General features: G+C 41.2%; 1 protein-coding gene across 1 annotated transcript in view; it reads right to left on the reverse strand.

Annotated features, from left to right (window-relative positions):
- The window catches only part of POLQ (DNA polymerase theta), a gene marked incomplete at its 3' end in the record, with an annotated part of 50,750 nt that overhangs the window by 12,312 nt on the left and 25,291 nt on the right, over positions 1–13,147 (reverse strand). The window contains exons 15-22 of the mRNA XM_080613804.1: positions 9,980–13,134; positions 8,916–9,059; positions 8,112–8,308; positions 6,391–6,631; positions 4,708–4,901; positions 2,949–3,086; positions 1,396–1,570; positions 805–940 (exon numbers count right to left, since the gene is read on the reverse strand). Of these exons, the coding sequence (XP_080469930.1) occupies positions 805–940; positions 1,396–1,570; positions 2,949–3,086; positions 4,708–4,901; positions 6,391–6,631; positions 8,112–8,308; positions 8,916–9,059; positions 9,980–13,134 (4,380 nt within the window). The remainder of the gene's footprint in view (positions 1–804; positions 941–1,395; positions 1,571–2,948; positions 3,087–4,707; positions 4,902–6,390; positions 6,632–8,111; positions 8,309–8,915; positions 9,060–9,979; positions 13,135–13,147) is intronic.

A 13,147-nucleotide genomic window follows, 5' to 3' on the forward strand; every position in this document is an offset into this window, starting at 1 on the left:
CGTAGTGGTAGGAAAAGAAAGACAGAAGAGCCAAAGGCTTTTCGAATTTCTCGTATCTTGCTATGGAAAAAAGATGGTAAGTCACTCAGGCGAGACGTGGGACAAGAACTTGAATAGAAAGAGAAACTGAAAGGACAGAAAACCACTACCAAGTCTGAAGCCCCAAAGCTCACCATCAAGCTGCTAGAAGATCCACCTTGATATTTCATCAGAAATTCTTTCCACACAACTGTTTAGGCACTGGCATGTAATGCTGTCAAACCAGGGCGTTTGGTTAACAGACACCAGATTTAGGTATCTCTTTCTACTAACCTGGTAGCTTTTGCAGGATCATTAATAAAATCCAATTATTAATGAAGAATGAAAAATAGATTTACCTATGCTCCCTTACACAAGGGGCTGCACAACATAAAAGAGAGAAATTTTCATTTGCTTCTTCCACAATATCCTATCCTCTTTCAGATTAGCTCTTAGAAAGTCAAAACAGACCCTAACATCTGTTTAGTTCCTTTTCAGACTCAGGTTTCCATCCACCTGTTGGAAGCATAATGCTAATCTCACTGTAGGATTTCATGAAGGATTTCAAAAAGCAAGTGGCTGCATGGTGCCACATGCTGTTAGCATTATTAGGTATTTCATGTGTCACTGACTTTTAGGTATTTACTCCTCTGAACCCGTAAGAGAAACACTGAGGAACAAGTCACACTGACATGACAGCAGCCACAGGTGAAATCACAAACGAGAAATCTGACAGCCACAGTAAGCTCAGAAGAGTAGGCGGAAGCTTTGCCAAGATCCTCCTACCTGGCCCCAGAAACAGCACAAGAATTAACATTTCCATGGGCTCGGGAGGGCAGGCTTTCTTCAACCACAATTGGCATTTCAATCTCAAAATCTCTTGGCACATTCTGGATATTTGGCTCTGTGAAGGTTATTCGACCTGAGAAGGAAGACAAGGCAGAACTAAGTAAGGGTCCAAAAGGAGTGTCTCTAACTTAACACAGCTGAACACACATCTGCATCTCCAAAAACCAAGGGGCAGGAGGGCAGGATGGGACATGACCACTGAGAAAACTGAAGGCAAAATAATTTGGATTGAATGGGCTTGAGATGGTTCCCCTGTGGCATTTCTGCAGCACTAATAAGAAACTTCCAAATCCAGAAGATCTTCTGGGGTCAGAGATTTACATGCTAATATATGCAAGAAATTAATGATACTGCTCAGTGAACACAAGGTATTTTAACACACCTACACTTTCAAATTCTTGTCAAATACGTATTTCAGTATTTTCATTTGGTTTAAGTAGAGCAGGCCTGATTTTCCATTGGAAAGCTGCCCCCCCCCCCCAAAAGAAAAATCAGCAAGAAGCAAGGATTATGCACGCTTTTCTTTACCTGTAGCTGTATGCGTCTGTGACACTGGATATATCCTTTCCATTCCTAATGCAGAATTCAATCGCTTTTCCCTCTGTAGTGGGAACACCACTTTAGTAATGGCATTGTTGATCCTCCTCCATTCCAGTATCAGCCCTGGCAATGGGTGAAGTTTCTTTAATTTCTCCAAAACATCCTTGTGGGGAGAAAAGGGCACAACTATAATCAACTGCCTTTAAAGCTTGGCTTAGAAACTTTCTGCAGTTCTGCAGGAAAAAGTGACTCCTTCACCCACAGTGAGCTTCCAGTGTCACTGCCTTAAAATGAAATGGATATCCCCTGCATTTATGTCACCTACACCTGGGCAATCAAAGCACCATGAGACACAGCTGCAGGTTTATGACACAGTCACTTCTCTTTAGACTTTTGCATCCTCATCACCACTTTTAGTCTGCACCAACCAATAAATCTTGTGAAATGATCAAATAAAGCATCACTTGCCATAGGTCCCCTACATTGTCTCCTCTTGTCCAGCATTAATGCCTCCCCTCCAACTTATTCTGTATTTTTCTCCCTGCTCTCTTCTATCCGTACACCAGGAACATATAAAATGAAGCCCTTGACCATGCCCCTTGAAAGACAAAGCTGATCACTAGCAATCAAATCCTTTTGGTTCGATCAGAATATGAAGGGACTAACAAGAATTTCAAAAGGCAGTGGCACACAAACAACTTAAAATAACGCTTGTTTTGTGTGCAGCAGGCAGCTGCAGCCTCATCCCTCCATATCACAAAAGAAGGAAATCTTCACTTTGCTTCTTGCTGTCTGCTCTGCCAAGACCACTGCACTCACTTCATCACTGCCACTTGAGTTTCAGAAATCAATACTTGTCTTCCAAGCACTGACTACACTGAACAAGGGGAAACTAGGAAAACAACACAGATTAATGAGTCCTGAAAACAGGGAGCACATATATCTGCTAATATTACTTGTCTGGCAAGAGAACTCATTAGCTTACAGCAATTGGTATTAATACAGCTCCACAATATTTATCTACCAGCAAGTATGTCAAGAGCCTTCACATATATACAAGCTTTTGATATACTAAATTTGTTAAGCCATCAGATCAGCCATTCTGAAGACAAATTCTCTAAAGCACAAAATACAGATATGGTTGTACCATGCAGTGAAAATGCTGGATTTATCACCATGGTATTTAAGTATCTTTCAAGCTGATGTTGAAAAATTCTTCTACTATTGGTTTTACAAAATTATTGTGCTATTTTGGTCTTACATGTGGTTTGGGAAATCAAATTCTGCCCAATTCATTCTTATTGACACCTGCTATTTATAGTCGTGTCCTCACTACACTCAGGCTTTAGGAAAGTAGGAGGAGCTAATGGCTGCTAACAGAGAAGGCAGAATCCAGTTTGAATTTCCAGTGGTAACTGGAGGAACAAAAGGCAAGTCAAATTTACTTTAAGTCAGTGTACCCAACTCTGATGGATCCAAGCAGCAAACATGTGAAGTAAGAGGGAGTTATTTGTACAGACCAGAACCCAGCTTTACTGTACCTTGGTTGTACTCAACTGCTTGCTTAACCTAAGCCTGTTCCCCTTAGCAGTTGTTCTTCTGGTGTAACCCAGAGTTTTCTTGTTCCCTTGAACCTTCACATCTCCGTTCTGTGGCAACTTCAGCTCCAGGAACAAAACCTGGAAAAGGCCAGCATTTCCTTTCAGTTTCTGCATGCAATACACAGGAGAACACAAAAAAAAAACAACTGAGCGTTGAAACAACAGACACTTGTTCCAATCACAGGACAGGATGAACTCCTCAGGTAATTAAAAAGCCAACGAAGGATCTCTGCCTTCACCACCATTCCTTCTCATTTTAATTAACTACAAAATGGAATCTAAACCTCTCATTTTCTGAACACTTTGAGGTATGTTTTCAGAAAAGGTAATTACCTCCATCCAAGAAGATTACTGCTGACAGGCAGCTGTAATCAAATGTGATGGTAAGATGACTGAAAGTGGGAAGAACATCGGTGAAAAAAAGAAGTGTTAGTAGGGAGCAGGCTTCAGAGCCACAGGAATGGCACAGGAGGAGGTGGGCACAAATATAGAATAGCCAGAATATTAATTTTCCTAAAACACTGCCAAGAGCTGGAAAATGAAGTATCTGCTCACTTAGTGACAGACAGAACATGGGTCTTCATTTTGCATTTATGTAGCATTATACACCATTTAGCAGCTATTGTGTTGCATTTCACAGCTGGCAGAAAGGAACAGAAGTGGCAGAAAGGAATAGAGGCTTTTATCTTCCTCATTTATAGAGCACAAAATTTGTCCTGACACAAAATTAGAAGGGTAAAGCCCTACTAACCTACACAAGATACTTTACATGATTGCACATGGGAAACAAGCTTCTGTAGTTCAGAGAACAGCACATCTGAGAAAACTTTCCTTCCCCTTCCCCATGAGGAGGAGTGAAATTGGAGCCAAGAGTTATCTCAGGAGTTCCAACTCACACTCCTGTCACCGAGCAAAACTGCATTTGCAAAAAGGGAGAATTATTTCTGTAGAACTTCTTTTAGTGGTGGCTGCTTGCACATTTTGACTACTTCCATATGAAGTATAGTCCCTCAGCAAGCAATTAGTATATAGAAAAGAAAGAAATGGGGGAAAAAACATGCACAGCAATTAGAATCTATTCCTATGGTTCCATGTAACATACATTAATAGATATATAGTAAAGTCCTTCAGGAATAAATGCCTTGCTAATTTACACAGAAAATTTTCTTAGGCTTTAAAAGAAATCAGTTCTATATCAGTTCTTAAAATCAAACAGTAGTTGATTCAATTAAAGCAGTCTTTCCTCCTCTTTCATGCCTGTGTAGGGACCAGGGTAATAGGCAGCTTATTCAGTACCATTCTTAGACTCGAACTACACAACATCACATCTTATGTGGAGAGCACTGGTATTGCAAAAAAGCTTCTCTAGTCCCATACCATTCATCCAAAATATTCCAAAAGGCATTTAACTGTCAGATCATCTCATGCACCATGAAAAGCCAAGGTCCTCTCAAACACGCTTATTTCCACTTGGTTTTTATTTCCAACATGCTTATTTCCACATCAGAATGATCAGTAACAAGCAGGAGACACAGAGCATCTTGCAAGCTCATCACAAGTGTAAAGACAAATCAACTTCAGCTCTGAGCAGCATTCAGTTTGTGTTTTGTCTTTTCCCCATATGCAGTCTGCTCAAGAAGGCTTTTTTCTGACCCTCTTGGGGCCAAAAGTTCTCTTTCCTGCCCTAACCCCTACATACCTCTGCAATGTCATCAGGGCTAGTCAAGGAGAATCTGTGGCCTGCGAGCTGATAAGCCTTGGTCTCAAGCTCACTCAGTTTAGCTTGCATGACTTGTTTCTGGGTTTCATACGCCGTTGTGCTAAAGCCGATGCCATTCAGCTCCAGCAGAGCCAAACAGTAATGGGAGGGCATCTCCACTTTAGAAAATACATCTGTAGTAAGTAAAAACACCAATAAAAGCTTTTATAATCACAAAACCAGATCAACTGCAGATAACAGATTCAGTAAAAAATCCCACAACTGGGGAATCCTCAGGTTTTTAAATCCTGAATGTCCTGACACACTGAAATCTGCCAATACAGATTTAAATACTTTTGTTTCTGAAATATTTCATAGTAAGAAATATTTCATAATAAGAAGTATTCCAGAACTTTTTAATCACAAAAATATTTATGGGAATAACAACTTTTTTTTTTTTCTCCTAAGAAACACACATCTCTTTGTACTATCAACATTCTATAAACCATAGTCACACTTAATCTAAAGCTTTCCAACTTGATGCACCTCAGAGCAGCTTCCAGTACCTGAAGTGGGCCTACAAGGATGCTGGAGAGCGACTCTTCATCAGGGACTGCAGTGATAGGACAAGGGGTGATGGGTTCAAACCGAAACAGGGGAAGTTCAGGTTAGATATAGGGAAGAAGTTCTTTACTATGAGGGTGGTGAGGCACTGGAACAGGTTGCCCAAAGAAGTGGTAAATCGCTGGCAGTGTTCAAGACCAGGCTGGACGGAGCTTTAGGTGACATGGTCTAGTGTGGTGTATAACTGTAATAACTGTAATAACTGTAATAACTGTAGTTGCTGTGGCCCATGGCAGGGGGTTGGAACTGGATGATCTTAAAGTCCTTTCCAACCCTGACTATTCTATGATCATTATATATCTATGATTCATTCCACCACCCACATCTTTTAAAAATGTTCTAAGGTTTAATTATCATCAGATACGATGTGGTAAACTTGCAAGGCTTCAGTAAGACTGGACCCTCATTTTAGGCTTTGGATATAACTTAGGGGAAACAATCATAAAGCCCACCATAGGTATATGCTTTTGGGAGTTCTTTTTGCTTGCTTTTAAACAGAGAGAAGCACTCAGCAAATCTTAGTGTAAACACACTGGACCGTTCACTATGGGAATCAAAAGTTCCGTGGATGCAACACATACATAGCAAACAATGCTATGTGGGCAGGCAAGAACCAAGAAACTCCTTCAGAAAACATCTGAGGATTTTAGGAATTGTTTCTGACAATGAAATGCAAAAAGTTTAGAAAATTTTCATGAGAAACCATAGACAGACCCACAAGTCCCCTCAGAATGGCCAGAGCACTCACCTGGGAAGTAGAGATCGGCTTGATTCAGACTTAAAGTAAGACTCTGCAATTGTTTTAACCAGTGGAACTGGTGGATATTAGGGATGTAAAAGATTTCTTTTAATATAAAATTCAATTTATTCTTTTTTTTGACAAAACAGATGTACTTCCAAGGGAAGCTCCCTCTTTTCTCTTAACAAATGAACAGTTTGCCACAGAATATACTTAGAGAAGAACTTCCACATCTCCTCTCTTCACTGGTCATTCAGCCTGTGGTAGGACAGCTACTTTTACCCTCCATCTTTGCCCCCAAGTGGAGGAGCTCTCTTTACCTGTCAGATTTTCCTTCTGTAATTCATTATGGAGCTGGTTCATGACATTGAAGCAAAGCACAGACTCTATCGCTGCTCTGTACCGCCCAGAATGATCTCGGCTGGCACTAAGCCCCAGGCTCTGCACCCCTTGGCCGGTGCCCACCCCTTCCAGGAGAGGTAGCTCGCTGGGGAGAAAGTTGGTCACCATGTTGTGGAGTGTACGTTCCTTAGAGCCAGAATCAAGCAGCCAACACGCAACCTTAAGAAGGGAGACCTCCATGAGACCTTTCTTCCATTTTAGTCATCACACCAGTGTAACTATTTAAGTGCACGTTAATATAAGGTCATAGTGCAGATTATTTTGTCTTCATTTGCCAGGCAGACTGGCATAATTTGTGGGAAATTTACATGATTTCAGATAAAACCTTCAAGAGGGCATAAGCCACTGAACAGCTTCATTCTCACTCAAAGTTAACTGCACATTTGAAAACTTTATCCCCTGTCAACTAAACACATCTAGAAGTGTTGTCCTGAGGCTTTTTTCACTTATTAAAACCTAACACAAAGGGGATTAAATATGAAAATCAGAATCAAAAACATGTTTAATCTGAAAACTGACTCTGTAAAAATCAGAACTTGCTGTTGATCTAGAATATTAGTCAAGCTGAGCTCTCCTATGTTTTACACATCAGCACTAGTACCAAGAATTCTACAAGGCGAATTTTATCCATGTTAAGCCTCATACCTCCCACTGTCTTCAAAGCTATTTCACTCATAGCTATATCTTAATTTCTTGTGTCAAAATAGGACAAAACATAGGTTTCTGCACTGTCCCTACCATTTAAGCAGAAGGTAAAAACCGTATGCATATATATATAGGGTGGCAGGAGGGGTGAGTATGTATATATTCATTGCATCACTAATATGACCAAATATGAATATTACTTCATTTAATACAAGAAACAGTGCAGGGAAAGGTGCAACTTTTATTGCTCTTTAAATTTATCCTAAAATAAAAATATGTGTCAGTGTGTAAAGCTAAGTTTGCTCTTGTGTTGAATACCTTAGCTACTTAACTGCAGATTTTAATATTGACTTTCTGCTATCCAGCCCAAGTGTGATACAAGCTCTTAAAATCAACACTAGAAAATTCGATGCATGTAGCGCGTTTCCTAACAAGGACAAGAAGGTGCTTTTACCTCTTTCTAGTGTTTCTTCTGAGCTACAAATGGTAACCAAACCTTTTGAAATTACGTGTACACTTTGTTTTGTTTTGAGAAAATAGTGGTAGCAAGGTGGTCCATACTCATAGTGAGCAAATCTTTGCTTACAAAGTCTTCTGCTGTTAGAATCAATAACCTGACCAGAAGCTCCTCTGCCATTCCAGTCCCAGGCTTCTTATTGCAACAAAAGAAGAGGTTAGCCCTGTCCACTGGTACATGGGAAAGAGTTAACTTCATCCTCCCCACACAAGCGATCAGGTGTGAAAGATGAATATGTTAACCTATCACTGAACCTGCCTTGTTTCTCCTGCTGGCACCATGAACACAAATAGCAGAAGTCTTCCCTAAATACTGTTACAGATTTCCCACTGGAAGAAAATGTCACTAAACCTCTTGAGAGGTATAAATATTCAAATCAAAATGACAGAAGGAACATACCAGAAGGTATTCCTGTCTTTCCACTTGTGTGTTTAAACTAGTAGTTTTACCCAAGCTAATTTTCTTAATCCTGCAAACCTTTGGGTCCTCAAAATTTCCTTCCAAGGAGATGCCACAAGCCATCAGCAGAGTCTTGTAGTGTTGAATAAAGTTATACATCACAAGTGAGCGCTCCTGCTGGGGCTTCTTCTGCAGGTACAGCTGCAGTTGATACAGTCTCTCTGTTACAGACAGGTTTTTGTCCAAAGGTGGCGGTGCCAAACTCATGCTGATTTCTAAGCCAGGAAATACAAGCAAAAGTCCTTTTTTTACCCACTGCATGATAAAAAAGGCAAGAGAAATCTTGAATGCAATCTAAATTTGAAAGCAATCACCTAAAGCACAAAACCTACAGTTGGACTGTGAACACATAACAATAAATCTATATGGATATTACATATTTTATCAAACCAGACAAGGCTCTGAAAACAATATGCTGTATCTGTACTACCAAACATGAGGCCACATAGCACAGACTGGGCTATAAATCAGCATTCTAGTGTCATGTTTCTTCTGGAAAGCAAAAATTGGAAGAGGCTGAAAGAGAAAAGCAAGTAAGCTAAAAAGAAAATGGGATTAAGCTAACATTTTAGCCATAGGCATGCTCAGCAGTCCAGTGCTTGAGCCAATTACCTGGCCTTATATAGCAGCATAGATGCTTCCACAACAGCATGTTGAACGGTGTTCAAAACTTAAGACTGCTGAATAACCTGGCTAAATTACTCCATCACACAACTGAGCTGCACTTGGGACACTCAAAACAATTCCAAGAACCTATCTACTGAAGGTACTTTCTTGAACTGCAGTGTCAGGTAACACAGTGCAGCCTGGCCATTCACTTACCAGTCTGGTCTTCTACCTGCTGCAAAGAGACATAGTAGGCATCTTTTCCACCCCAACATACTGCCAGTCCAACTACCAGGATGTCTTCAGAGCCTTGGACAGGAAATCCATCATCTTTAACTTGCATCCACTGAGGAGAACTTGCTAAACAAATCATTTTTAAGTTACATTTATAAAATGGCATCCATAAATACAGAAGAGTTTGGATCCGCAATAACACACAGGTAAGCCTAAATTTCTTATTTTTGTTTTCATGTATAGGGAGAAAAATCTGTGTTTCTTTTTGGGGAAAAAATATCACAGAACCAAAACAATTTAGAAGAGCAAAACTTTCTCTTAACGGAAACAACCACCCAGAGAGCATTCCTACAAAACTCCAGCCTTTCCTGGCAACCTCTTGAAGAGCTGAAACAGAAATATATTCCCTCCTTCTACTCTGAAGGACATTTCTCATTGGTCTGTCAGGTAAGGAACATTGTTGTTGTTGGTATGGCAATATGACAGCAAAGAATCTAACTCTGCTTAATCTTGTCATTTTAAAGGAAGAGTGTTTTTATAAAGCAGCAGCAAACTGCAGCATATGAATACTCCTGTGGAAAAACTGAAGCCATATTGCAAGAACCCAGAGACTGATCTGAATTTCACACATGCACATTGAACTTTGGTTAAGAGGCAATCCCACAAGTAACTCAGTGGAGACACCGAGCGATCTGTACAGTTTACTGTTGGATATATTATTCCTTTTAAAAGAACCTAAGGTTGTTTCTGAGATGGATAAAGGGACTGCAAAAGCCAGACGTATTTTATACACAATGAAACATTAAGAATGTTTAGATGCTCTCACGTACAAACAAGCTGCTAACACTTCATTACTATAACCAAAGACCTACTAATGAAATGCTTGACCCTAATTCTCCTTCCTCTGCTAAGACTCAGCTGGCAATATCCAATTAATATCAGTAATTGTAATCCTTTTTGCAATCCCCTTCCTTCTCCACTCCTGCTTTCAGCTGCAGATGCCATCCTGCTGTTCGCAAAATAATACACTGGAACATGGAACTGACCTTGCCTGAATTTGCCACCAATTGTTGATTTGGGAGACAAAAGACATTTTGTCCTTTCACATGCCACTGAGATGGAGAATCTGTTCTTCTCCTTCCATTCTGCAACAAAAGTCTGGAAAAGTTCTTTGTCACTTGCTACATCAATGATAGTGAAACTTTCAGCACTTAGGGGAACAAGTGGAAAAACATCCTGAGAGAGCTGCAGTGAAAAGCCTTGGTCTATAGTGGAATCATCTTTTATCTCATCAGTCTCAATTGAGTCTACACTTCCAAGACTGACCTGGAGTGTTTTTACCTGCTGCTCTGCATTGTCCTTGCTATTCTGCTGTGGCTGAATCAGCTGCCCTTCATGCATGCAGGTGACTTGTCTCTTCCTTGCAGATGTCACAGGGAGAGAAAAAGAACTCGTCAGAAAAAGTTCTTTGCAAGGTGATGGAGGAATAAGCCCGTTGTTACTGTCTGGTGGAGGACAGGATGTTCTGTTGTTTCCCCTCAATGGAAGTGTTATGCAGTCCGTTTTCTGAAGACCCAAGTTTTCTCTTTCATTTTCTTTAACCTTGAAAGAGCTTTCCAAATCCCGGCAAGTGGGCAAAGGCTCTGGCTGACAACAGCCAGATTCTAAACCTGGATCTTGCTCTTGATTAACAACAGGAGCAATTAACTTTCCTTTTAAACGGGAGCTTACTGAAAGCAGTTCAATGCCTGAGGCACTAGGCCATTTGTCTAATACATCCTGCAATCCTGGGCTTAGTTCAAATGAGTGGTCAGTCCACACTGCTGGATGGGTTTTCTTGTCTACAGTTTGATGGCTCTTCCAGAGCTTCTCACATTGATCTCCTACTAAAGCCTTTGGACAAGGGTCACTGTTAGAAATCACTGGGTTTCTTAACCCTGACTGACTGTGAAATGCAGAAGGAAGATCTCCCAGAAAAGACGGAGAGTTTGCATGATCTAAAACTTCAGCTATTATATCAGAGAATGCTGGAGACACACTGGTAGGCTGCACAGGATCCTCATGCTCTTTCTGATTGCCACTGACATCAAATTTATTCTGAAGAGGCCTTAGGTTCTGCAAAAGAGCATCTGGAGGAAGCAAAGCCTCTTGCTTCTCCACAGGGTCCTTTCTGTCAGCTTCCGTGATGTGAGCAGCTGGAAGGTCATTGACATTACCAAAGCTATCATCAAACAGCAAGCTATCACTCATATTCAGGCTTGTTTCAGGGACAGGGTGGCATTTTACTTGCACAATGTGCTCGCCACCAAAAGGGGAGGTTGCTTTATTAAGGTCTTTAGACACATTCTCTCCTTTCACGGACTTTTGGGTCTGGAAATCTTGCAGAAAGCTGTGTAGCTGAGAGTCGGTCACTGAGAAATCACTTCCTGGAAGGAAACGTGCAGATTCTGCTTCCTTCACTATGGGCTGTAAATTAAGGCCCTCAGACTCCAACAATTTATTACTGCACTGCTGAGATATGTTTTTTGTAATTGTATTTGTTGTGATAAGACTCGATAAGCCCAGTTTCCTAAGTGTTGCAGCCAGCCTTTCATCAGGAGCATTATCAGTCAGTGAAGTGCTTAGTTTCTTGGGGATTTCCTGCTGTGGTATTGCGGCCAGCTCTGAACCTTGTATTCCCTGCTGTCCTGTGATTCCAGCTGCTCCCTCCTGTTTTATTAGCATCTCAGTTTGAGTATCCAATTGGAAGCTATCTTCAAAGTCTCTACAGTCAGAAAACAGATGAGAGGATGGACCATTATGAACTTCACCTGCATTGCAAACACCTCTGGATTTTACTAGAGAGTCTTTAGGATGACTGTTGGCTTTCTGCAATGCTCCAGCTTGTGGCAATACTCCATTGGGCTTCTCACTCCCATTTTGGCCACTGCTCTGAATCTGAATATGGCAGGATTTATCCTCACCAGGACAAAAATGCAGAGGCTTCTGTATCCTGCTGCCACAATGGACATGTCTGCTTCCAGAGCAGCTAGCAGTTACATTACCATGGACTGTGTCTAAAGCTATCTGCTGCTTACCCATCATCGTCTCAGCACGTCTTGCATCTGTTTGTATTTTACTCATTTCACTCTGCTTATCATCAGTGCTGTTTTTCTGTGTCCTTGCACTGCCAGGTATTACCAGACTTCCTCCAGTGTTATGTTTCTCCACATTAATGCATGGAGTACCCTGCAATGTACCAGGTGCGTGCAAACACACTCTCCCCTTAGGCACACCTTCATTGGTGGTGGTAGGCTCTGGAAATAATTCTTCCATTTTATCTTTCCTCCCAAGGTTCATTTCCCCCATCTGTACAGAATTTGAGACTTGATGACCTTCAGACCCTGTTTCCGTAAGTTTCTTACTATTTTGGTCTGAAGAATGATTATCTGTTGAAATGGTGGGATGGAAAGCAGGTGGCTTTGGTATGTCTATGGTAAGTGTATTTGAATCTTCAAGAAGTGACCTCTGCAGTTTTGAAGCAGTATTTCTGTTCCTAGTCCAGTTTAAATGCATGTCCATGCTTTTTAGCAATCTAGAGGCTGAAGACTTTGTTCTCAATGCTGGTGTTTTCGCTTGTTCAGTAGGGAGTTCTGGAATTGCTCTCCCAGAATCCAGCTTGGGTTTGACTGGAGAAACTCCTCCTACATGTTCATTACCTCCGCACCTATTTGGCCGTTTCCTAGCACTGCACACAATATCATCACTGCCTTCCTCTGCTCGAGCCTGTCTCCTGCCTGGGAGTTCACTCTCAAATCTAGAGTTTTCTGTACTACTGCTTAGTCGCCTTTTGTGTCCCTTTTTAATAAGGGATAAGTTTCCAGTTTGAGAACTGAGGCCATTACAACCTTCAACTCTGCAGCCTTTCTTGTTTAACACCTTCAAAGACACAGAAGACTGCTCTCCACTCGATCTATGTAGTCTGTCTTCCAGTTCTGACTCACTGCTGATCACAGAAGATGTATCAGTCTCAAGAAAAGACTCTGGGTTCCACTGCACTCCTATCAGTGCCAAATCCTGCTGGAGAAGTCCCCTGGCTTCCTCCACAATGAGGGAAGCTGCTTCTCTTTCAGTTAAACCTTTCATTCCAGCCATCCAGATTCCTCGCACTGTCCGACGCTCCTCTGCTGATTCTTCATCTTCATCCACAGCCCTACGAACACTATGGGAAGGGT

The sequence above is a fragment of the Psittacula echo genome, assembly GCF_963264785.1.
Source record: "Psittacula echo genome assembly, chromosome: 3".
Taxonomy (NCBI): Eukaryota; Metazoa; Chordata; class Aves; order Psittaciformes; family Psittacidae; genus Psittacula; species Psittacula echo.